Genomic DNA, 25,835 nt, shown 5'->3' with positions numbered 1-25,835 from the left:
GCCCGACGTACCGACGCACGTTGCGAAAATTGTGCACAACGTGGGCAGTGAATGCAGTTTTTCAATGCATCCGCTGCCCAGACTATGTCCTGGGGAGGAGGGGGCAGAGTTACGGCCACGCATGAGCGGAAATGGTGGACGCGACGTACAAAAAAAAGGTTACATTGAACGTTTTTTTTGTGACCACGGTCCGCCAAAACACAACGGATCCAGTGCACGACGGACGCGGCGTGTGGCCATCCGTCGGCAATACAAGTCTATGGGCAAAAAAGCCATCTTGCGGGCACATTTGCAGGATCCGTTTTTTGTCCAAAACGACGGATTGCGACAGATGCCACGACGCAAGTGTGAAAGTAGCCTTAGGGCTAGGGTTAGGGTTGGGGCTAAAGTTAGGGTTAGGGCTAGGGTTGGGGCTAAAGTTAGGGTTAGAGTTGGGATTAGGGTTGGTATTAGGGTTAGGGTTGGCATTAGGGTTAGGGGTGTATTGGGATTAGGGTTAGGTTTGAGGTTAGGGTTGAGATTAGGATTAGGGGTGTGTTGGATTTAGGGTTTTGATTAGGGTTATGGTTAGGGTTGAGATTAGGGTTGTTTTGGGGTTAGGGTTGTGATTATCGTTAGGGTTGTGATTAAGATTATGGATCGGGTTGGGATTAGGGTTAGGGGTGTGTTGGGGTTAGGGTTGGAGTTAGAATTGGGGGGTTTCCACTGTTTAGGTACATCAAGGGGTCTCCAAAAACGACAGCCAATTTTGAGCTCAAAAAGTCAAATGGTGCTCCCTCCCTTCTGAGCTCTGCCGTGCACCAAAACAGTGGTTTACCCCCACACATGGGGCATCAGCGTACTCAGGAGAAATTGGACCCCAAAAGTTGTTGTCCAATTTATCCCGTTACCCTTGTGAAAATAAAAACTTGGGGGCTAGAAAATCTTTTTTGTGGAAAAAAAAATATTTTTTATTTTCACGACTCTGCATTATAAACTTCTGTGAAGCTCTTGGGCATTCCAAGTTCTCACCACACATCTAGATAAGTTCCTTGGGGGGTCTAGTTTCCAAAATGGGGTCACTTGTGGGGGGTTTCTACTGTTTAGGTACATCAGGGGCTCTGCAAACGCAACCATTCTATCAAAGTCTGCATTCCAAAAGGGCGCTCCTTCCTTTCCGAGCTCTGCCGTGCACCGAAACAGTGGTTTACCCCCACATATGGGGTACCAGCATACTCAGGACAAATTGGACAACAACTTTTGGGGTCCGATTTCTCTTGTTACCCTTGTGAAAATAAAAATTTGGGGACAAAAAAATAATTTTTGTAGAAAAATGTAGTACAATATGAAGTACAATATATCACGAAAAAACAATCTCAGAATCAGCGGGATCCGTTAAAGCGTTCCAGAGTTATAACCTCATAAAGTGACAGTGGTCAGAATTGTAAAAATTGGCTCGGTCATTAAGTACCAAATTGGCTCTGTCACTAAGGGGTTAATTCTCTAAATGCTTTGTTTTTGTCACTTATTGCGCCCCTTACAGCTCTATTTAGCCATATTGGTTTCCTCCTATTTCTAGTAGGTTTACTCCCATACAGTATATATTGTGCACAGGTCCTATCCAGGATGCTAATAAACGTCTCCCATTTTCTTTGTGTATTTTTGTGTCTCAGGATATCGTCCCAGTTAATTGCACCAAGATCATCTCTCATCCGTTGGAAATTTGCCCTCCTGAAGTTTAGTGTCCTTGTAACCCCTTTACTACACATCTTATTGAAGGATACATGAAAAATTATTATTTTGTGATCACTATTCCCCAAGTGACCCCCAACCCTTATATTTGATATGCGGTCTGGCCTGTTTGTTAATATTTGGTCTAGCAGTGCCCCCCTTCTTGTTGGGTCCTGAACCAGTTGTGAAAGGTAATTGTCTCTCATAGTTGTCAAAAACCGATTACCTTTGCTGGAACTGCACGTGGTACAGGCAGTATTTTTCAGAAAATACCACGTTGGAGGTCCTTGCTTTCAGCTTGCAGCCTAATTCCCTGAAATCATTTTTAAGGACCTTCCACCTACCACTAACTTTGTCATTTGTGCCAATGTGCACCATGACCGCTGGGTCCTCACCAGCCCCTCCCAGTAATCTGTCCACCCGATCAGCGATGTGTTGGACTCGAGCGCCAGGTAGGCAGCACACCGTTCGACGATCCCTGCCATTGTGACAGATTGCCCTATCTGTTCTCCTAATAATTCAGCCCCCCACTACCAGCACCTGTCTGGCCCGCACTGCTCTCCTATTTTCCTCCTTACTGTAGCAGCCACTCCTCCAGCTTTCAGAGGAAATGCCTGGCTGCAGCAGTGCTGCCCCTGTACTGGCACCCCCTCATCTGCCAACTTAGCAAACTTATTGGGGTGTGCCAGATCAGGACTAGCCTACCTGGCACTCTTCCCTCTACCCGGCCTTCTGTCACCCAGCTTGCTGCTCCACTGTCCTGCAGTTCCAACCTACCATCCCCCCTCAGCCATCCCATTGAGCGTCTGCTCAGTGAGCAGAAGACTCCTTTCCATATTGTCACTGGATCTCAGTGTTGCCAGCTGCATATTTAGATTCAGAATCTGGGCTTCCAAATTCACAACGTGCTCACATCTCGCACAGCAGTATGCACCAAATAAAAAATAAATGCAAAGTATTAATAAAATACAGACAGCAATTCAGTAATTCCTCCCTTGTAAACTCCCTGAATCACAAGTCACACTTACCGCCGTTCACACTTACGCTCAGGTCACACTCAGCTCGTTCACACTCACTAAGCTGAAGATTTAAAGAGATTTTTATTTTTTCCCCTCAGCAGCAATCCACCTTGCTGTTTAATGCACTTCCTGATTATCGGAGAGGATCCTGACATGATGACCCTGTAGGGATATAAGAGCCTTCTTACAGCAAGCTCCACTGCCATCAGCTCCTTCAGGTTAGAAGAATCTTTTCTTGCCATGATCCCTGGACTATAACCTCCCCCAGATGCGCCCCCAATCCTGTAGGGCTAGCGTCTGTGGCGACAACCCAAGTTATGAGATTTTCCAAGGGAACCATCCTGGACAGATTATCCCGGTCTAACCACCATCTTAGTGAATATATAGATGAAAGGGGACAAGGTTATCAGTCCCTAAGGGATGTCATTAAACAAAATGTCCCACTGCAAGGTTGTTGTATGAAACGGAGCCCACCGGACCGCTGGTATGCAGGAGGTTAGCGACCCTAACAGGGACATAGCCTTCCTGAAGGACACAGTGGAACTGTTCAAAGCTCTTATCACTGTGTCGAAGGCTAATTAATTTATCAAGCGGCAGATGATAAGCCTGCATTTCTGAGTCTAGAATAAGCCCCAAGAACTGCTGCAGCTTCAAGGGCTCTAGTCGCAATTTCTTAATGTTTAGTAGCCACCCCAAGCGCTCCAAGGTGGCCATTATCTCCCTAACTTGTGCTGGGCAATGATCAGCTTACCTGCCTACAATAAGAAAATCGTCCAGGTAGGGGATAATCAAGACATTGGTTTCACGCAGATGAGCCATGACCTCGGCTATTACCGTTGTGAAGGCTCGAGAAGCCATGGTAAGACCCAAAGGGGAGAGCTCTAAATTGGAAATGTCTAATAGTGCCCTCTATGACTACCGCCAGCCTGAGGAACCACCGACTTTCTGGGGGGAATAGGCACGTGATAGTACACATCTCTAGATCCAACACTGCCATAAGACAGTTTTTAAAGAATAACTTTATTGCTGATCTAATTGACTCCACTTAGAAAGGGGCGTACTACCAAGAATCGATTTAGAGTTCTAAGGTTAATGGTCCTAAAGGAGCCATCTGGCTTCTGATCCAGAAAGAGGGGGGGGGGGGGGGATGAGTAAAAACAGTTTCCCCTTTCTGGCCAAGGAACCTCCACCAGGATTGCTTTACAGGAAAGCTCCAGGACCTCTGAATCCAGGGCTTTCCGTTCCAAGGGGGGGGAGGGATGACCGGGAAGGGGTTGTCATGAACCTGTCCAGTGGGATTGAAAAAAACATCTGGGCTGAAATTAGAGTTATCAGGCTACGAACCCAGTCACTATTAGTTTTTCCTCACTAGGCCACTGGGCAAGCAGTCATAGGGGTGGTTTCTTACACTTGTGAGGTTCTCCCAAAACATGAACCCTGTACCTTTCGTTTTTTCTTGTCCCACTTGGCTCGGTCAGTGGAAAGCTTTCCACAATTATACCTCCTCCTACTGAAGCGACGTCTGTAGGAGGGAGCCGACAGACTGGGAAATTTCTTTTTATCCCCTGCCTTCTCCAGAAGCTCATCCAGGACCGGTCCAAAGAGGTAATCACCCTTGCACTGAATAGTACAAAGTCTAGACCTGGCCCGAATATCCCCAGGCCAGCACTTCAGCCATAACGCTCTCCGAGCAGCATTTGGAGGCCCGCTGCTTTTGCCGCCAACCTGACCAAGTATGCGGAGGCATCTGATAAGAACGCTGAGGCACCCTGTCATTGGTAACAAGCTTAGAATACATTCTCTTGAGGTGCATTCCTTCAGTTGAGTCTCGAGTTGATCTAGCCAGATCACCATAGACCTGGCCATACATGTAGATGCCACCGATGGCCTCAGAACTGCTGCCGACATCTCCCATAAAACATTAAAGAAATGTGTCCGCCTTTTTATCCAGAGGGTCTTTTAAGGTCCCCAAATGGCAATGAGGATTTATTCGACGCTTTGGCTACCATCGAATAAAGTTTTGGGGCTTTATCCCAGGAGCTTGCTACTGAGTCATCAAAAGGGTACCTCCTTTTAAACACTGGGGGAAGGGAACCTTTCTTTACCCGCCTCTTCCACTCCCGGCATACCAGAGAGTGGATCTTATCATTCAAGGGGAAGGACCTGCGCTTTCTTTGTCATGTTTGGCGGGCTAGACCAATCTGAACAGATTGCCCAGGCTTTGACTCTATTCCCCATAATGCTCCTTCACTGCCTTCACTAATTTATCTACCCGGTCTCTGGGGAAACAGAAGCAGCCAGAATAATCTTCCGAAGAAGAGGAAGCTGAAGGAGATGACCAGGAAGAGTCCTCATCCCCAATAAAGTCATTAGAGGAGTTTTTTTGTCCTTTTTCCTTCCCCTTAGGGCACTCTTCTTGGGATAGGGACATCACGGAATCCCTCACTTTAGCCCTCGACTTCCCTACGCACTAGTTTCCCTGGCAGGATCAAAAGAAAATAAGGGGAGGACTACATCCCTGAAAAAACTTTCACGAAGATCACTTACCAAGTGTACCAAATGAATAGGTACCGGATTACGACGTGTGCGCATCTCAGCTGACGGATCCTTCCAGGAAGCTGCTGACTTGTCCACTCTGCTGGAGCTCCTGTAGCTGGACCTCTCTGCAGAATCCAGACTCTCGCTTGCATGGCTACTTCCCGAACTCACACGGGGTCTTTGCCAGGATGCACGGGACGTCTGGCAGATGTTACTGCTGTGCAGGGTGTACCTGCTCTTACAGCTTGACAGACTCCATACTCTTCAATAAGTGCAAAGCCCAAAAGAAATGTCTGTTTGTACCCTTTATAAACTTTGGGCACACCCCGCCCAGATATCCGGGTCAGCAGGTTCCTGGTCCCCGGCGCCATCTTCCTCCCTCCAGAGATTACCCACCACGCCATCGGATGCAACTCCAACACCCCCCCCCCCCCCCCCGAGCTCCCTGCCTCTTCCACGGGCCAAGACTGCCTCACCGGACTAGCCGAGGGACCCAGATGTCCCCGGACCACGGCCGCAGCCAAGACCGCCCTTGACGCGTTACCGCTGCCATGTTATCCGGCCCTGCTGGCCACGACATCCGGCTCGCCCAGGCCGCGCCCCCGAGGCATAACCATGGCGTCCCGGGCCAAGTCACCAGGGTCCGCCGGTCGCATCACCAGAACAGCCCCGGCCCACATCCGGGATCGCCCTGGCAGCGGCGCGTTCCCCGGACGTCCCCAGAGCCCTAGGACACACACCCAGGTGGCGCGACGCCAGAGACCAAACTGGATAGCTCCAATGGTATACTTGCCTATCTTCTGGCGCTGACCTTCAGGAGCTGGTAATCCTCCCCGGACACGGCTCCACTCACTATTGTGCAGTCTATCCTGGACCCACTGTGGCGCTTACAAAGACCCTGAACCAGCCGAGGCAGGGAACCCCCGCTGCCTGAATCGATTGTCCGGGCCTGGGAATCCGACGAATCTTCGTACAGGTATGTCTGACGAGATTCCCTGTCTGGTACAGGAAACCATGATGCGTGGGAGAGGTGCTGCCCTTTTAGGTTTGTAGGTTTCCTGTCACTGAAGGGCGGATCCCCTCTCTCATGGTGCCGTCATGGGAGACCAATTAAACAGACTCTTTCTATAGAGGACTCACAACCACATAATCATGGAAACGTTTCCACTCTCCCCCAGCTGCGCTTTAACTACTGGGTTGCCAACATATCCTCCAAATCTACAGATAAAGGGCTTGCTCTGCACTGATTAGCTTAAAAAAAAAATTGTGAAAACAGATACTCCATAGGAGACTTGATGGCATACATACAATGCTTATCTCCACTCCCCTGTAACTGAGCTAAGGGTACCGTCACACTCAGCAACTTTCCAACGATCACGACCAGCGATACGACCTGGCCGTGATCGTTGGAAAGTCCTTGTGTGGTCGCTGGAGAGCTGTCACACAGACAGCTCTCCAGCGACCAACGATGCCGAAGTCCCCGGGTAACCAGGGTAAACATCGGGTTACTAAGCGCAGGGCCGCGCTTAGTAACCCGATGTTTACCCTGGTTACCATTGTAAATGTAAAAAAAAAACCACATACTCACATTCCGGTGCCCGTCACGTTCCCCGGCGTCCACTTCCCTGCACTCCTCCTGCATCCTGTGTAAGCGCGGCCGTAAAGCAGAGCAGTGACGTCACCGCTGTGCTCTGATGTACGGCCGGCCGGCGCTGACACAGGATGCAGGAGGAGTGCAGGGAAGCGGACGCCGGGGACGTGACAGGCACCGGAATGTAAGTATGTAGTGTGTTGTTTTTTTTTACATTTACAATGGTAACCAGGGTAAACATCGGGTTACTAAGCGCGGCCCTGCGCTTAGTAACCCGATATTTACCCTGGTTACCAGTGAAGACATCGCTGCATCGGCGTCACACACGCCGATGCAGCGATGTCAGAGGGTGATCCAGCGACGAAATAAAGTTTCAAACGATCTGCTACGACGTACGATTCTCAGCGGGGTCCCTGATCGCAGTAGCGTGTTAGACACAGCAAGATCGTAACTATATCACTGGAACGTCACGGATCGTGCCGTCGTAGCGACCAAAGTGCCACTGTGAGACGGTACCCTAAATCTACTATTTGATCTAAATCCCCCTCTAACTGCACATTTTGATGTCTCGTCCTGCACTGATGAGCTCCAAAAAGAGTGAAACAGACCTAAAGAGGACTCACTGGTACATACAAATTGAAGTTTCTGACTCCGTTGACACTCTACATCTACCATTTGGTTTAGTTCTCATCACTCTTCATTTATAACTTGTCTTGCACCGATGAGCCTTATGGAGCATGAAACGGACACTTTCTATAAAAGACTCAGCAGCACTATTACTGCGGAGGTCGGGTCCCCTGCCCACCTCAAAGCCGGGACATGTCAACTGTTTTGAACAGCTGGCAGGTGCCCGCAAAAGCGGCAGGTTAAATCGCGATTCACCCGCCGATATTAACCAGTTAAATGCCGTTGTCAAACGCTGACAGCGGCATTTAACCGGCGCTTCCGGCCACGCGGCCGGAAATGATCGCATCGCCGACCCCCGTCACATGATCAGGGGTCAGCGATGAGTCAGGACAGTAACCATAGAGGTCTTTGAGACCTCTATGGTTACTGATGCCGGCCTGCTGTGAGCGCCACCCTGTGGTCGGCGCTCATAGCAAGCCTGCAATTCAGCTACATATAAACATGACAATAAATTTGTCACAGAAGGTAAACTTTATTATAAATACAACAGCAATAAAAACAAAATATATCAGGATGGGGATAAGGTGAATGACTGCACTGGGAAAAGACCACATGTAAACACACTACTGTGAATCCAACAAGGAGGGTACCAGCCAGCGGTAATATAACATGGTAATGATCCAAATATTTGGTACGGCCAGCCAATATGACTACATATGGAGAACGGGAACGGTCAATAGGTACCAATGACCAAATGACTCACGAAAAAACTCTAATACCTAACTCCATACATATTAATCTGTATTGCACAAATGCCCATAAGGTGCCGATAGTTATTTAAGGTGCCTAAGTGGCATACCGCAGTTGGAGCTTACCCATGTGTGTGCCGGCGTGTGGTCAGTCTCCAGTGTAAAGCCCCGACGCGCGTTTCGCGTGATGTGCTTCCTCGGGGGGCTGTGTGGGTACTGAAAGTCCTAAGTTTATATAGGGCCATGTTGTGAAAAAACGTTGGTTAATCAAGCGGTGAATACGGCGCACTAGAAGGGAACATCCGGCCAGTACCGCCCTCCTTCCGGCCATCTCAGCAGCGTCCAGATCGGGGGAAATCCCCCATGACGTCAAAAGAGCTGGACGTCGCTGAGAGTAGATGCCTTAGGGGGCGCGGTCTGCATCGGAGTCCACTGCGCGTGCGCACCACCGCGGTGGCCATTTTGGAAAAGGGAAAAACTACTGGAAAGCTTAAGAGGTACTGTACATACTGCAAAAAAGGGGAGGGAAGGGGAAAAGCCCTACACTATAGAGGATATATTCAGGACAACAGTATGCATATATGTTATTATAATCACGTTACAGAAAAAAGGAAAAAAGAACAAGTAAAGGGGCAACGACATAACAAAGCCAATTCATCACATCCAATGGTTAGGCCATAGCGTTCATTGTGCACTGCTGCCCAGGATGTCTCCACGGCTTCTCCCTTTGTTGGGTTGCATACTCGTTGTGTACCAGTGAGGTCACTGCGTCCAAACGCCATTGTGAGGGAATAGATAGATATGAATGAACCAGTACCGATATACAAAAGATCACTAAAGAGAAAAGAGACAAATACTATAAATACAACATGAAAAATAAATAAAACTGGATAAAAACAATAGAGAGACCAGAGGACGGTCTAATCATAAGAAAGGAACAAAGGACAACTTCTCATTAACTCCTAAAAGAGCAATGGGAGGAGCTGTCCTCAAACTGTTCCAGAGGTTATATGGAATTACTGATTAAATCCAACTCGACATCCCTTCAGTCGGTGGAGAGTGAGATTGGAGCCCTACAGGAGACATTACTAGGTACATTGTCAGTGGCAGCCAAAACAAAACTCAATGAAGAACTAGAGGGAGAACTTCAAAAGTGGGAAAAAGATATTGTTGCATTTAAGACCAAAAAATATCAGAGAGATGTGTTGGATTATAAAAATAATCATGTTTACAAATGGAAGAAGAAGCAGGCATTTCAGTCCAAACCCCCAATTCATCGTAACTCCTTCTCATCGGCATCCTCTATGGATGATGAACAGGCGGGTACGAGCCATTCTGGTAACACCCTTAATGAAAGACTGGGTGTGGCGAAAGCTGGTAATTACAAGGGGAAGAATAAACGTCGTTTTACCCCACCGCAGTCCCGTGAGAAAAAATCTAAATCAACTAACAACTTAGAGGTAATCAACCTATCAGAGCACGTGTTGTCTTCTGATCAGGTTCAGGTCCTGAGTTCAGGGTTAAATTTTGTTCCCACTAACAGCTTTAATTATTTTACAGCTATGAAAGACACGCAGCTTTTTTTGAGGAAGGTCATCCTGCGGAAACTGCATGCTAGACCACTTGATACCTTCAATCCAGACACAACTTTGGAACATGAGGCACTAGCGGCATTAGAAGAGCTTGCAGCAGAGAACGAGTCATCAGCCACAGGTACCTTCCCTGCTTCTGTCGTGCCGAGATGTACCACGTTCCCCCCCCTTCTCATTATGCCCCCAGATTGAGATCTTCAATAAATTAGTATTGGAGGATTTAAAAAAAATTTCCAGTGATAAGAGGGGTGATAATCTGACAGCAGCACAACGCAGGGCACTTAAAGAACTGGGATCTAAGCATGATGTCGTGATTAAGCCGGCGGATAAGGGTACCGTCACACATTGAAATTTCCATCGCTACGACGTTACGATTCGTGACGTTCTAGCGATATCGTTACGATATCGCTGTGTCTGACACGCTACTGCGATCAGACACCCTGCTGAGAATCGTACGTCGTAGCAGATCGTTTGGAACTTTCTTTCGTCGCTTGATCACCCGCTGACATCGCTGGATCGTTGTGTGTGACAGCGATCCAGCGATGTCTTCGCTTGTAACCAGGGTAAACATCGGGTAACTAAGCGCAGGGCCGCGCTTAGTAACCCGATGTTTACCCTGGTTACAAGCGTAAACGTAAAAAAACAAACCGTACATACTCACCCGTCGGTGTCCTTCAGGTCCCTTGCCGTCTGCTTCCTGCTCTGAGTGCCGGCCGGAAAGTGAGAGCAGAGCGCAGCGGTTACCCGGGGACGTCGGCATCGCTCCAGCGCCGTGATTGCAACGTGTGACCGCAGTCTACGACGCTGGAGCGATGATTATACGACGCTGCGACGTCACGAATCGTACCGTCGCAGCGATGAAAATTTCAATGTGTGACGGTACCCTAAGGGGGGGAACGTGGTGGTCTGGCCGACAGTTAAGTATGAGAGGGAAGCCTTCCGACAATTGAGGGACCGGGAATCGTATACATCTCTTACCAGTAATCCATTACTTATTTTTTCTGGTGCCTTGTATGAGATCCTGGATCGGGCCCTGACACGGGGGATCAAAACTAAAAAGGTGTTTAAAGGCCTTATGGTGGAACATCCGGTTGTCCCTACCTTCTACCTGCTGCCGAAGGTCCATAAGGACCCGTTGGAACCCCCGGGGCGTCCTATTGTCTCTGGCATGGGAGGACTTTGTGACCCTGTATGCAAATTTATTGAATACTATCTGCACCCTTTAGTGGAATCGCTTCCCTGCTATGTCAGAGACACTACGGACGTCCTGAGGAAACTCGATGGCCTGACACTAGAGCCAGATATGATTTTTGCAACAGTTGATGTTGAATCCTTATACACGTGTATTAAGCACGTTGATGGGTTGGAGGCTGTTGAGTTCTTTTTGAATATGAGCAATCTGGGCCTTCCACTGTGCACCCTGATCCTGGAGCTTCTTCATTTTGTTTTGACACACAATTTCTTTACGTTTAAGGATCGATATTTTTTACAGAACCGTGACACTGCCATGGGCGCGGCGTGTGCGCCTTCGTACGCTAATCTCTTTCTCGGACTTTGGGAGAGGGAGATTTTCGGCGAGGGCGCATGCGCCGCCTCCCACGTGCAGTGCTGGTATCGTTATATTGATGACGTTTTGTTAATTTGGCAGGGTCCCGAGCGTGGCCTTCTTGACTTCATCCGTGGACTAAATCAGAATGGTCGTAACATCCGCCTCACACAGAGTGGCTACAGAAAGTATTGACTTTCTGGACATTAAAATCTGTAGAAGTGAGGATGGTGTGATTCAAACTGATGTGTTTAGAAAAGAGACGTCAGTGAACTCATTGCTACACTCCACCTCTGCACATACTCGGTCCACAATACGGGCTATACCTGTGGGCCAGTTCCTTAGAATGAAACGGATTTGCTCCACGGATGGGGTCTATGAGGGCCAGGCTCGGGATCTGTTTGACCGCTTCCGGGATCGGGGGTACAGTGGAAGAACCATCAAAAAGGGATATTTCCGTGCTAAAAGCACCCCAAGGGACCGGTTGCTCTGTGGGACCTCAGCGTTTGCTTCTAGTAAAAAGGAGCAACCACTGAGATTTATCTCCACTTTTAACAACAAGTGGGATGACATTAGGGGAGTCCTACAGAGGCACTGGTCGGTGCTAAAAACTGAACCAACCCTCAATAAAATCTTACCCGATCGTCCTCTTCTCACGGCAAGGAGAGGCAGAAGTATCAAGGATCAACTAGTGCGGAGCCACTACACTACGGCTCCCCCCCGTATTTTTGGTGCTGGACCCCCAAGGAGGGGCTGCTTTCCATGTGGCTCCTGCAAAGCATGCAGAAATATCATACGGGCGACTACTTTTTCGGCGGCAGGTGGGGGTAGGGAGTATCGAATTATGAGTTATATCTCAATGTAGTACCACTTTTGTGGTGTACTACGCCACCTGTACGTGTAACTTAATCTACGTAGGCCTCACTTCTCGTGAACTCCGTGTCAGGATCCGTGAGCATGTTAGGGACATTGTGGCTGCCAAGGAGGTGATAGATACCTCGGAACTCAAGACTATTCCGAGACACTTCAGAGAAAAACATGATTGTAACCCAGATGCCCTGAAAGTTCGTGGCATCGATAGGGTTCATGCTGGTATTCGGGGCGGTGACCTTAAGAGGACATTAGCGAAAATAGAATGCCGGTGGATAGTCTCGTTGGGGACTATGGCCCCAAATGGCCTTAATGAGAAGTTGTCCTTTGTTCCTTTCTTATGATTAGACCGTCCTCTGGTCTCTCTATTGTTTTTATCCAGTTTTATTTATTTTTCATGTTGTATTTATAGTATTTGTCTCTTTTCTCTTTAGTGATCTTTTGTATATCGGTACTGGTTCATTCATATCTATCTATTCCCTCACAATGGCGTTTGGACGCAGTGACCTCACTGGTACACAACGAGTATGCAACCCAACAAAGGGAGAAGCCGTGGAGACATCCTGGGCAGCAGTGCACAATGAACGCTATGGCCTAACCATTGGATGTGATGAATTGGCTTTGTTATGTCGTTGCCCCTTTACTTGTTCTTTTTTCCTTTTTTCTGTAACGTGATTATAATAACATATATGCATACTGTTGTCCTGAATATATCCTCTATAGTGTAGGGCTTTTCCCCTTCCCTCCCCTTTTTTGCAGTATGTACAGTACCTCTTAAGCTTTCCAGTAGCTTTTCCCTTTTCCAAAATGGCCACCGCGGTGGTGCGCACGCGCAGTGGACTCCGATGCAGACCGCGCCCCCTAAGGCATCTACTCTCAGCGACGTCCAGCTCTTTTGACGTCATGGGGGATTTCCCCCGATCTGGACGCTGCTGAGATGGCCGGAAGGAGGGCGGTACTGGCCGGATGTTCCCTTCTAGTGCGCCGTATTCACCGCTTGATTAACCAACGTTTTTTCACAACATGGCCCTATATAAACTTAGGACTTTCAGTACCCACACAGCCCCCCGAGGAAGCACATCACGCGAAACGCGCGTCGGGGCTTTACACTGGAGACTGACCACACGCCGGCACACACATGGGTAAGCTCCAACTGCGGTATGCCACTTAGGCACCTTAAATAACTATCGGCACCTTATGGGCATTTGTGCAATACAGATTAATATGTATGGAGTTAGGTATTAGAGTTTTTTCGTGAGTCATTTGGTCATTGGTACCTATTGACCGTTCCCGTTCTCCATATGTAGTCATATTGGCTGGCCGTACCAAATATTTGGATCATTACCATGTTATATTACCGCTGGCTGGTACCCTCCTTGTTGGATTCACAGTAGTGTGTTTACATGTGGTCTTTTCCCAGTGCAGTCATTCACCTTATCCCCATCCTGATATATTTTGTTTTTATTGCTGTTGTATTTATAATAAAGTTTACCTTCTGTGACAAATTTATTGTCATGTTTATATTTTCTATATAGTTGTTTCAGGTTATTGTCAATACGTATGCACTTGGGAGTTTTGCTCCCTTGTTTTTCTCCCCATTGGGGTGCTATGGGCACTCCAGCGAGAAGGGAGTGTGGTATCATAGGCTATATCCACAAGTTCGGTTATTGTAATATAAATTCAGCTACATAGCAGCGATCTGTTGATCGCTGCTATGCAGCAGAACCGATCGAGTTGTGCCAGCTTCTAGCCTCCCATGGAGGCTATTGAAGCATGGCAAAAGTTAAAAAAAAAAAATGTTTAAAAAAGAAATGAAAAAAAAAAAAAAAAAAAGTTTAAATCACCCCCCTTTCGCCCCATTCAAAATAAAACAACAAAAAAATCAAACCTACACATTTGGTATCGCCTCGTTCAGAATCGCCCGATCAATAAAAAAAATGGATTAACCTGATCGCTAAACAACGTAGCGAGAAAAAAATTCGAAACGCCAGAATTACGTATTTTTGGTCGCTGCGACATTGCATTAAAATGTAATAACAGGCGATCAAAAGAAAGTATCTGCACAAAAATGGTATCATTAAAAACGTCAGCTTGGCACGCAAAAAATAAGCCCTCACCTGACCCCAGATCCCGAAAAATGGAGATGCTACGGGTATTGGAAAACTGAGCAATTCTTTTTTTTTTAAGCAAAGTTTAAAGTTTTTTTTACCACTTAGATAAAACGTAACCTAGACATGCTTGGTGTCTATGAACTCGTAATGACCTGGAGAATCATAATGGCTGGTCAGTTTTAGCATTTATTGAACCTAGCAAAAAAGCCAAACAAAAAACAAGTGTGGGATTGCACTTTTTTGCAATTTCACCGCACTTGGAATTGTTTTCCCATTTTCTAGTACAAGACATGCTAAAACCAATGATGTCGTTGAAAAGTGCAACTCGTCCCGCAAAAAACTAGCCCTCACATGGCCATATTGACGGAAAAATAAAAAAAAGTTATGGCTCTGGGAAGGTGGGGAGCGAAAAACAAGAACGCAAAAACAGAAAAGGGCAAGGTCATGAAGGGGTTAAGGGTATGTGCACACGATCAGGAATAGCTCCGTATTTGACGCAGGTGAAATCTGCACCAAATCTGCATCTGAGGTCACTGGCAGGTCACCTACGTTTTTGATGCGTTTTTTCATTGCAAGCGTTTTTTTGTCACTTGAAATAAAGCTAATTGAAAGTTGGCTTCTGGGAAGAAAAAAAAATGATTTCCTGTTTTCAGATATATTGGGATATGTGCACACGGTCAGTAATCCGCAAAGTCCAACCTGCAGAGTCCAGCTGTTACAGCATAGTGGATGGGATTTCAAGAAATATGCCCACTATGCGTGCACGGACGCCACTGGCTTACCTGCGGAGACAGCCATGAGGCGCGTCTTTCCAGATTGCAGCATGTCAATTTATGTAGCGGAGACGCTCAGTCTCCTCTGCATAAATTACCCATACACTTTCATTAGATGCGGTAAAACCTCATTATCTTCCTAATTACATGCGTATTAAGTGCAGGAAACGAAGCTTACTATGCATGTGTACTAATTTAAATAATGGTAAATCTTGTGACACAGCCAGAAGTATGGCATGCGAAGTGGAGGAAAGCACAGAGGTCCCCTCCTTAATAAATAAAACAATAGGGTGGGGTCCCCCATATATGTTAACCAGCCAGAGTAAAGCAGACTACTGGGACTGGTATTTCATGCTGGTAAGGATCCAATATCCATGAACGTTACCAGCCTGATAACACCAGGCAACAGCAGTCTGCTTACCTTGGGTGGTTAAAATATATATACATATATATATATATACATATATACATATATATATATATATATATATATATATATATATATATATATATATATATATATATATATATATATATATATATATATATATATATATATATATATATAGCGTGGGGTCCCCCTAATTTGTGAACCAGTCAAGGAAAAAGCAGACAGCAGCCTGGTATTCTCAGGCTCGCGAGGCCCATGGATTTTGGCCCTCACCAGCCTAAAATTAGCAGCCAGCAGCCGCTCCACAATTGGCACATCCAAAGATGCGCCTAAATGTGGCACTTCACCCGACTCTTGTCAATTGCCTTGTAATGGTGGCAAGTGGGGTAATATTTATGGGGTTGATGTCACCTTTGTATTGTCAGGTGACATCAAAGCCCACAGATTAGTAAGGGAGAAGTGTCTATAAGACACCTATCCATTACTAATCCTATAGTTATATGGTAAATAAAGACACCCAGAATAACGTCTTAATTTAAATACTGACAGACTCCTTTAATAATCTTAATTAAACCATACTTATTGCGTTGCCTATTCCACCGACGCCATTGTTCTCCTGTAAGAGAATTAAAATTAAAAAAGCAACAATATCCTTACTTGTCTGCCGAGAAGATATACATACTGTCCCAAGACGAGTCCAGCTCTGCTACATCTGGATGCTTTTGGCTGAAAGGTGGCATTATGCACACACAGACACAGTGGAGCTTGAAGATGATCACCGGAGATGTCTCCAGCGGTCACGTTCACTGCAGTTCTCGCAAACAGCAAAAACTGCAGTGTACGAGTACTTCCAGCTGAAACCAGGTTTGACATTATTTAAATTAGGACACATGCGTAGTAAGCTGCGTTTCCGCACTTAATACACATGAGACTAAGAACATAATGCGGTTTTACCGCACCTAGTGAAAGCGTATGGGAAAACAGTAATTAGACTTACTGGTAATTGTATTTCCAGGAATCCATCCTGACAGCACACTGGAGGACGTCCTTCTTAGCCATGATGGGACAGGAAACACGAGAGGTTAAAAGGACCCTCCCCCTACCACCCTTCAGTGTTTTTCCAAAGTAACACATCTGGATGGATGCAAACACAAGTTTTATTACAACAAAATAATCAATCATACAAATGTTACATCACATAAGTATAAAGATCAAACAATAGGGAGGGAACTAACAGTGCTGTCAGGATGGATTCCTGGAAATACAATTACCAGTAAGTCTAATTACTGTTTTCCAGGTCACCACCTGACAGCACACTGGAGAAATACCAAAGGAGAATGGTATTTAGGGTGGGACCACTGCTTGAAGTACCTTTCTACCAAAGGCCAACTGAGGCGAAACTACATCTAGTTTATAGTGTTTAGAAAAGGTACTAAGATTAGACCATGATGCAGCTCTACAGATCTGGTCTGCCGTAGCCCCCCCTTTCTCCGCCCATGATGTGGCCATGGCCCTAGATGAGTGGGCTTTAAGATTAACCGGGGAATTTAGACCTTTAGCTTTGTAGGCTAAATCAATTGTAGACTTTATCCACCGTGCGATAGTCGCTTTAGACGCTTTTTTCCCCTTATTTGAACCCCTGAACTGAACGAACAAGTTATTGTCCTGTCTCCAGGGTCTAGATAGATCAAGGTACCTGAGTACTGATTCTCTTACATCAAGGTTATGAAAAAATCTTTCTTTTTGATTTTTAGGGAATTGGCAAAAAGACGGTAAAACAATCTCCTGATTCATATTAGTATCAGAAACGACCTTAGGGAGAAAGGCCGGATCAAGTCTTAGTACTATTTTATCATCAAAGATCTGTAAATACGGGTTCTGTACCGAAAGAGCCTGTAGTTCCCCCAATCTTTTTGCCGATGTGATCGCAACTAAAAACGCGGTTTTAAGAGAGAGTTTGTTAATGTCTATGTCTCCCGTTATATCCCAGGACTGATCACACAGAAAATTCAGGACCAGATTAAGATCCCACGGCGGGACTGATTTCCTAATGAATGGCCTTAGCCTCTGGACTGCTCTAGAGAATCGACTAATCCAGGGGTGGGTAGATAACGAAAAATCAAAAAATACACTTAGGGCCGCTATCTGTACTCTTAATGTACTAGGTCTAAGGCCTTTTTGAAATCCTGACTGCAAGAAGTCAAGAATTTTTGGGATATCTGGATGGTCAGTATCAACTGTCATCTTCCCACAGAATCCACAGAATGTTTTCCATATTTTTGTGTAGATGGCAGATGTCACCGGCTTTCTGCTGGCTTGAAGGGTAGAAATGACGTCATCTGAAAGACCTTTTGCCCTCAAGACCTTCCGTTCAGGATCCAAGCTGCCAACTGAAGCGCTCCTGGGTTCTGGTGTAGAACTGGACCTTGTAGAAGAAGATCCTTTCTCTCTGGTAGCCGGAGGGGTTCTTCCACTGATAATCTTCTTAACATTGGAAACCAACTTCGTTTCGGCCAGTGAGGAGCTATGAGGATGACTTTGGCCCCATCCTCGCAGATTTTCCTGAGTGTTCTTGGAATCAAGGCCAGAGGTGGAAACGCATACAGGAGACCGACGTTCCAGGGTTGTGACAGGGCATCGATCGCCGCTGGGCTCTCCCAGGGGTTTAGGGAGTAAAAGGTTTTGACTTTTGCGTTTTGCTTTGTAGCAAATAGATCCACAGTCGGCTTCCCCCAACGATGACAAAGATCCCTGAATACTTCGGCGTTTAGTTCCCACTCTGTAGGGGATACACTTTTCCTGCTCAGGAAATCCGCCAACTGGTTCTTGGATCCCTCCAGATGTACAGCCGAGATTGACCGCACCGACTTTTCTGCCCACTTGAAGATCTGTTCCGCCAGATCTTGTAATGCCAGATGTCTTGGGCCCCCCTGATGTCGAAGGAAGGCTACGGTCGTCGTATTGTCCGAGAAGATTTTTACATGCTTGTTCTTCAGCAAATGTTGTGCCGCCGTTAAGACCTTCCAAACCGCATGCAACTCTCTGTGGTTTGATGATTTCTTGCTGTCCTTTCTTTCCCAAAGACCTTGGAAATATCTTCCCAGGACATGACCTCCCCAACCTTCCTGACTTGCGTCTGTCGTGACTGACACACTCGGGGTTTGAAGCCATGGTACTCCCAGCCGGAGATTTTTGGAGAGAGTCCACCACACCAGAGACCTCTTGATCTGAAAAGAAAGATTCAGTCTTTGATTTAAAGAATTTTGCCTTCTGTTCCAGCTGCTCAGCACTCCCTGCTGAAGCTGCCGGGAATGAAACTGGCTCCATCTCACGCAAGGGATGCAGGCCGTCATTAATCCCAGGATTATCATCCCGTCTCTGATCGTATTTCGGCCTCGGGAGAAATGATGGACCTTTTTCACTATTCCCTTTAGCCTGTCTTCCGGAAGATAGGACATCCTTGTTTCTGAGTCGAGCATGACTCCTAGGAATTTTATTCTGGATTTCGGTATTAAATCTGACTTCTTCCAATTTATGATCCAACCGAGACTCTCTAGAGTGGAGATGAGGAACTGACAGTTGATTCTGAGCTGGCTTACTGACTCTGCCGCTACCAAAAAGTCGTCCAGATAAGGGATTACCATCAAATCCTGATTTCTCAGGTATGCGACTACCTCTACCATAAGTTTCGTAAAAACCCTGGGAGCCGACGCCAGGCCGAAGGGGAGACAGCGAAATTGAAAATGATAGATCTTCCCCTCCATGTTTACCGCGAACCTCAGGAACTTTTGATGGTTTAAGTAAATGGGAACATGGTAATATGCACTCTTTAGGTCTAGAGTGCACATCACCATACCCCTTCCCAACAGAGGAATGGTAGATCAAATTGACTCCATTTTGAATCTTTTGTATACCACCCAGTTGTTTAGGTGCTTCAGATTTATTATCGTTCTCGACTCTCCCGATGGTTTTGTTATTGAGAAGAGATTTGAGTAATGACCTCTGTACTCTTCTTGGGAGGGGACCGGAACAATTGCCGCCATTTTTAAGAGGTCCTGTATATCCGACCACATGGGGGGATGACGATTTTAGATGTGTGCTGGACACTAGAAATCTTTCGGGCGGAAGGGAGGAAAATTCGATTTTGTACCCTTGGGACACCACCTGTAACACCCAAGGACTCGTTGTTATTTCCCTCCAACCTTCTAGGAATCCGGCTAGCCGACCCCCTACTCTGATGGCGTCATTTTCTATGGTAGCTAGACCTTTGACCTGAGTAACTCGAGTCTTTGGTTTTGGGTCTACTGTCTCCCCCTTTTTGGTAGCTCCATCTACCTTGCTTCCCTTTACCCCTGTAATCCTGTTTCTGATTATAGCGGGGTCTCCGAAAGGGCTGGAATTTTTTAGGCTTTTCTTCGGGGAACCCCTTTTTTACATCTGAGGCTTTCTCTAAGATATCGTCGAGGACCGGTCCGAAGACCCTGCCCCCAGAGAAGGGTATGGAACATAATTTATTTTTGGAGTGCATATCACCCGACCAGCTTTTGAGCCAAATAGCTCTTCGGGCCGCATTAGAGAGGGATTGACCTCTAGCCGCAAATCTAACCGTTTCCGCAGATGCGTCTGCCAAAAAGGCGGTTGCCAATTTTAACAGAGGCAGAGATTTTAGGATAGTATCTCTAGGAGTTTTGGCTATTAATTGATCCTGAAGATCATTTAGCCACAGGTCCATGGAGCGAGCCACTGATGTTGCTGCGATATTAGCTCCGATAACCGCCGAAGAAGTCTCCCAGGCCCGTTTCAAAAGTCCATCTGCCTTTCTGTCCATGGGCTCTTTTAAATTGGAAGAGTCCTCAAAGGGGATTGAGGTTCTTTTAGACACTTTAGCCAATGGAATGTCTATTTTAGGAATATCGACCCATTCCTTAACTTCCTCCGGGTCAAACGGCAAGCGGAGTCGGAAATCTTTAGGGATAGTCAATCTCTTCTCCGCCTCTTCCCATTCATCCAGAATCATGGATCTGATATGGGAATTTACTGGAAACACCTTCGCAGTCTGTGAGCGCAGGCCACCAAACATTTCATCTTGAACCGAACAAGATGGTTGTGGATCCTCTATCTGCATAGTATGCCGCACAGCCTCCAACAGTTCTCCTGTGTCTGCTGCTGAGAATAAGTATTTTCTCCCTCTCTCTGGAGGGTCTCTGCTCTCCTCTTCTTCCTCTATATCCGATACAACAGATAACGAGTCTTCCGAAGAGTAATCAATCCTCTGCCTTTTGCTCGGTCTCTCTGAAGGTGAGGCTTGAGGTAGTACCAGACCTGATACAGAAGCCTGGACCTCCTCTCTTATCATGGCTCTCATATTTGACATAAGAGAAGCCTGCTCCTCTCCTATGATTTTGCAGGTGCATGCTTCACATAGGGGTTTCTGCCAGGTATCTTTCAGCTTGGCTGCACAAATAGGACATTTCCTGCTTTTGCCCAGCTTCTTTAACGATTTTTCTGGTAAAGGGGCCGCCTATAGAAAAATAACAAACTCTAGCACATGCTCCGGGTTTTTTTTTTTTTTTTTTTTAAGTATCCATAATACCGGCCCTGCTCTACTTACTGGCGCTGTGGACTCCTGCCCTTCTCTAGCTGCGTCCTCCATGATGCACCGGAGAACGCTTACTGCACATACCTTATATTTCTGCTCATCTCTTCATCTGTACCGCGCTCCTGCGCTCACTACCGCTTCCTGTTTCGGAGACGCCGCCCGCCCCCCTCAGCCGCAAACCGGAAGTGACGCGCGGCCGGAAAGAGAGGATGGTGCAGCGGGAATTTCCTTCCCCCATGCCGGCCGCATGGAGACGCCGACATCTGCAGAGGCCACCGGCAGGATCGCATGCACCAGGGGGCGTGACGGAAGGATCGAGAGCCCCCGGCAGGGGGAAGCGATCCTCATACCAGGAGCAGCGCTACACTGGTAGGCAGAGGGACCCTCGGGCGGGTGTCAGCCAGCGGGTGCCTCATGGAGGGAAGGGTGAGGCAAAGCCCCCCCGATCCACATCCCCCCGCACAGAACGGTAGCTTCCTCTCGCCGTTCCTATCCATAATGGGACAGGAAAAACACTGAAGGGTGGTAGGGGGAGGGTCCTTTTAACCTCTCGTGTTTCCTGTCCCATCATGGCTAAGAAGGACGTCCTCCAGTGTGCTGTCAGGTGGTGACCTGGAAATGTATTTATAAATAGACATGCTGCAGTCTGTAAACACGCGCCACATGTCTGTCTCCGCAGTGAAGCCGGAGGCGTTCCTGCACGCATAGCGGAGATGGGATTTCTTGAAATCCCATCCACTATGCTGTAACATCTGGACACTGCGGGTTGGATGCTGAGAATGTACGCAGCATCCAACCCGTGGCGTTTATGGACCGTGGGAACGTACCCTAAGTATCTGTTTCTCTGCTGCCACGTTACATCTACCATTTAGTCCACGACTCCTCCGACTCTTCTAGCACTGATGAGCTTCTTATGGGGTGAAAGACGTTTTCCACAGAAACCTTGCAGACACTTAAACATATGTTGTCTCCTCCCGCAGTCGCTCTCACTGCTTGCACATGAGTCTAATGGAAGTAGCAGAAAATAAGAGCGAGCAAGAGAACAAAACATTTAAGGAATGTCTGACTTTCTCAAAGAGCAATTAGCAGGATTCATGGCAGACAGCTCACATCCTATTTATAAGTCAGACATTTTAGATTTCTTTCCTAGAAGCCTGAAAATAGCCAACGTTGAATATTAGTCTCTGCGGTCACAGAAGATGAGCACAGAGCTCAGGAAAAGCGGCGATCACCAACCAGGCAGCGAGGGAATGTCATCTACAGGAGTTTGGAAAGTGGGTGCCAAACCCATATAGGCAATGTAAAGCCACCAGTGGTTGTCAGTCTAGTAGTAGGTTAGAATTGGACATGACCAATGAGATTAAGAACGGCGTGTGTACAGGCACTCACAGCGCCTATACTACACTAACAGTAGATCTTTTTCTGGAGTCGCTCTCAGCACTTCCTGCTACCCCGGCTGAAGACATCTGCAGACACTGGAGACGACACCGCCATCTGGGCACTCCAGGGCAGTAAGGGGTACGAGACTGGGTAGATCAGAAGGAGACATTGGATACGCTGCGTGGCATGATGACATGGAGTCGGGGTTCCACTTGTAATGCTGTGATTTGTCAGGGGCTTACTTGCTGTCGTCAGCAATCAGATCCCCATTCTCAATATAGTCAAGGCATTTTCTACCGACACTGTATAACGAGACCCTGGAGACCACTCACCTCTGATCCATCAGAATATCCAGAACGTTCTCCGCCAGCCATATATTCTTAGCAGATATGTCGCCGCCTGGGGTGGGCACACAGTGATGGGTGAAAGACGACAAGTTATCCTGCGGTTACAGTCATTCCATCCTGCATCATCCATTACCTTCCTGCTACAGAAGACACTTTGAACGCCAACGCGCCTGGGTATGGCACCCACCTGCGATTTGCTTCATGAATGTCATGCAGACTCCGTCCGCACCCAGGACGCCGCTCTTCACCAGCTCTCGCACCAGCCACACCAGCTGAAAAGAGATGTTGATACATTCATTGAGGCCACGTACGACACTGCACCAATTTGGCATCGTGCAGAATATTGCTGTCATCTGGAGGAAGCCCCTGCCTCTGCCAATGTGTAGATGGCACCCCCTACCTGCGTCCGGCACGTGTCCTGCAGCTTCAGATACTTCTCCATTAGCAGCTGGTTGATTTTGTTGAGTACAATGTTCATGCCATCGCGGCTGACGAGCGCCAGGTCGCGGTAACACTGCGGAGAGAGGGAAGAAATGGGCGAATCATCAACATGTAAGCTGGGTGTGCGATTGCCCATTTTATGGACCCCACACTTGTGAGTGGTTACCCTCCAGTCGGTTTTGGAGCAGAGAGGACCCCAATTTCCAGCAGCCGTCATTATGTGAACTCTTCAATACTTCCTCCTCTTTAGTTTTCAGAAAAATACCTTTTTCGCTTGTTTCACAGCTAATTCAGCAGCCGCCATCATGTATGATTATGTCACAACTGCCTCCATTACCATAACTCTTCCCAGAGCAGACTAGATGTGTTTGCAGGTACAAAAAAACCTCTGTATTCACGCACCAGAGAGCGAGGCGCCACACTAAACCCCAGTGCGAGAAGCTTCACGTCACAAATAAAAGATGAGGCAGGGGTGCGATGTCTCCAACACTGCCTGGCACTGCAAGGGTTACCATGTGGGTGGCTCAGTGCACTCAACCTCCAGGCCCAGCTCAGTGTCAAGTCGGCATCAAAGCGACAGATCCAATTATCTGGAGCCAAGCATCCTGCAGCAGAGCCCAAGACAGGGATTAAAAGCCATGTCAGGAAGAAGAACTAACGAGAACGATCAGGGAGACGCAGAAAGAGGGCAGGCAAGCAAGAGAGAAATAACCTGCAACATGAGAGAAAAAGCATAAAAAGGAAAAGAAATAAGCCAGAGGAAAAAAAGCAGCCAGGAAGGCAAAGGGTGAAGAAAGCAAGAGAAAAAAAAAAAATCAGAATGCAAAAGAGAATAGAATGCGAGAAAGTCAGAAAGCAATAAAGAGTCATTCCATTTCAAGTGTTCCTAATCTGATTTTTTTACCTGACATCTTAGGATATTTTTTTGGTGTTTTTGAAGTGCTATTTTAGCTAATTAAAAATTAGCAGTTTTGAATTTTGATCTTAATTAGTTATATTTTTTTTTTCCATAGATTTCTGAAGTTTTGAAGAAAAAAAACAAACAAAAACAATGATGGCTTGTGTGACTTTATAATTGTAAGGGCTATCCCCATCTCCAGGATCCTATGTAGAAGGTGTAATATTAGCAAAGTCCTCCAGTTAGAAATGTAGCGTCGTTTTTCTGATTTGCGGTATCTTCCCTCATGTACAGCCATTGCAGTACCTTAGGTATCCATGGTTACACCCACTGAAAGTGACAGCTAGATGCTAGTGGTCGTAACCATGGATACCTAAGGTCCTGCAATTCCTGCACATGAGCTAAAAGACCCAGTGAATGGAAAAACAAAGCTATATTTGTTGTTGGAGGAATCTGCTGCTAATAGTATTACACAGTCTACATATTGAGACAGGATCCGGGAGATGGGAGAAGCACCACTTTGTCACAAATCTATGTCAATATTTTGTTTTGGAGGAGTCATTTTCTAAATTTTGATGGGTGAATTCACCACCTGACATGTGCTTTTTCAAAGTTTTAAAAAGGATAAAACAGTAATTAAATCATCAAACTGTAGAATGAAATCTGAACTAGCCATAATAGGATGTGGTTACCTATCTGAGTAACAACAACTTGTGTCTGCTGCTCTTGGAGCAGAAGGTGCAGGAGTCACTTCTACATCATCATGTGGAGCGTACATCAGCCGCCGATGCCGATCGTATCCTCAGTCACATGACCAACTATGTCAGCCATTACCAATTTGTGCCACCAATCACGCCACGGCCGTTGCACAGTGAAACATCTTTGTTTTCATAGCTTCCCTACGTGGGATGACAGTGAGGTATCACCAAGTCCCTGCAATGGCTTCGGCTTCTGCTACCGATGTGTCACACTCTTCTGCACAGTCCTGGTTTGTACATGAACTGGACGATAGGAATATTTTTCTCACTCCAGATGAAAAGTTGCATGGATGTTAAGATTTGGTGTGAATGTGACATGTAGAGTACAGCCCGAGCTGCTAGGACTCCTACACCGTCACATACACCTCTGCCCTGAGCAGTGGCAAAGAAAGGGACGCTCAGCTTCACTCCAGAATCTATCTTGTGATGGTGGACATGTATAAAGCTTCTGCTGCGGTCATGCTGTGCAGAGCCATACTCAGCCATCCGCTTCCCTCCTTCAGTCACAAGCTCCATGGTGTGCGGCAACATACTGACCGTGCACCATGACCACCAGCCAGGACCCAATTCTCAGGTCGCAGGGTGGCACACACTGAGAATGCACCACAACCACCAGCCAGGATCCAATTATCAGGTCGCAGGGTGGCACATACTGAGTATGCATCACGACCACCAGGCAGGACACAATTCTGCCAGAAATTGAATTAAAAAGACGTAGTTACTTACCGGTAAAGGGATTTTTTCAGAGCCCATGAAGGTACCATGGAGGGAGATAGGATCCACCCTTCAGGGACAGTGAACCTACACAAAAAAGGGCAGTACCTCCCCCCCGCATCAGTTGTTTACAGAGCAAGAGAGGACCACCAGGTTAATAACAATATTCAACATTACTATG

General features: G+C 46.9%; 1 protein-coding gene across 3 annotated transcripts in view; it reads right to left on the bottom strand.

Moving 5' to 3' along the window:
• Window positions 1–25,835, bottom strand: part of INTS3 (integrator complex subunit 3) — a 136,211-nt gene that overhangs the window by 50,998 nt on the left and 59,378 nt on the right. For all 3 annotated transcript variants that reach the window (XM_077255031.1, XM_077255045.1, XM_077255037.1), the window contains exons 5-7: window positions 23,244–23,357; window positions 23,031–23,115; window positions 22,829–22,895 (exon numbers count right to left, since the gene is read on the bottom strand). In XM_077255031.1, the coding sequence (XP_077111146.1) occupies window positions 22,829–22,895; window positions 23,031–23,115; window positions 23,244–23,357 (266 nt within the window). The remainder of the gene's footprint in view (window positions 1–22,828; window positions 22,896–23,030; window positions 23,116–23,243; window positions 23,358–25,835) is intronic.

The sequence above is a fragment of the Ranitomeya variabilis genome, chromosome 1 (assembly GCF_051348905.1).
Source record: "Ranitomeya variabilis isolate aRanVar5 chromosome 1, aRanVar5.hap1, whole genome shotgun sequence".
Classification (NCBI taxonomy): Eukaryota; Metazoa; Chordata; class Amphibia; order Anura; family Dendrobatidae; genus Ranitomeya; species Ranitomeya variabilis.
The sequence above is the reverse complement of the archived record's forward strand: the minus strand, read 5'-3'. Positions and strand labels throughout refer to the sequence as shown.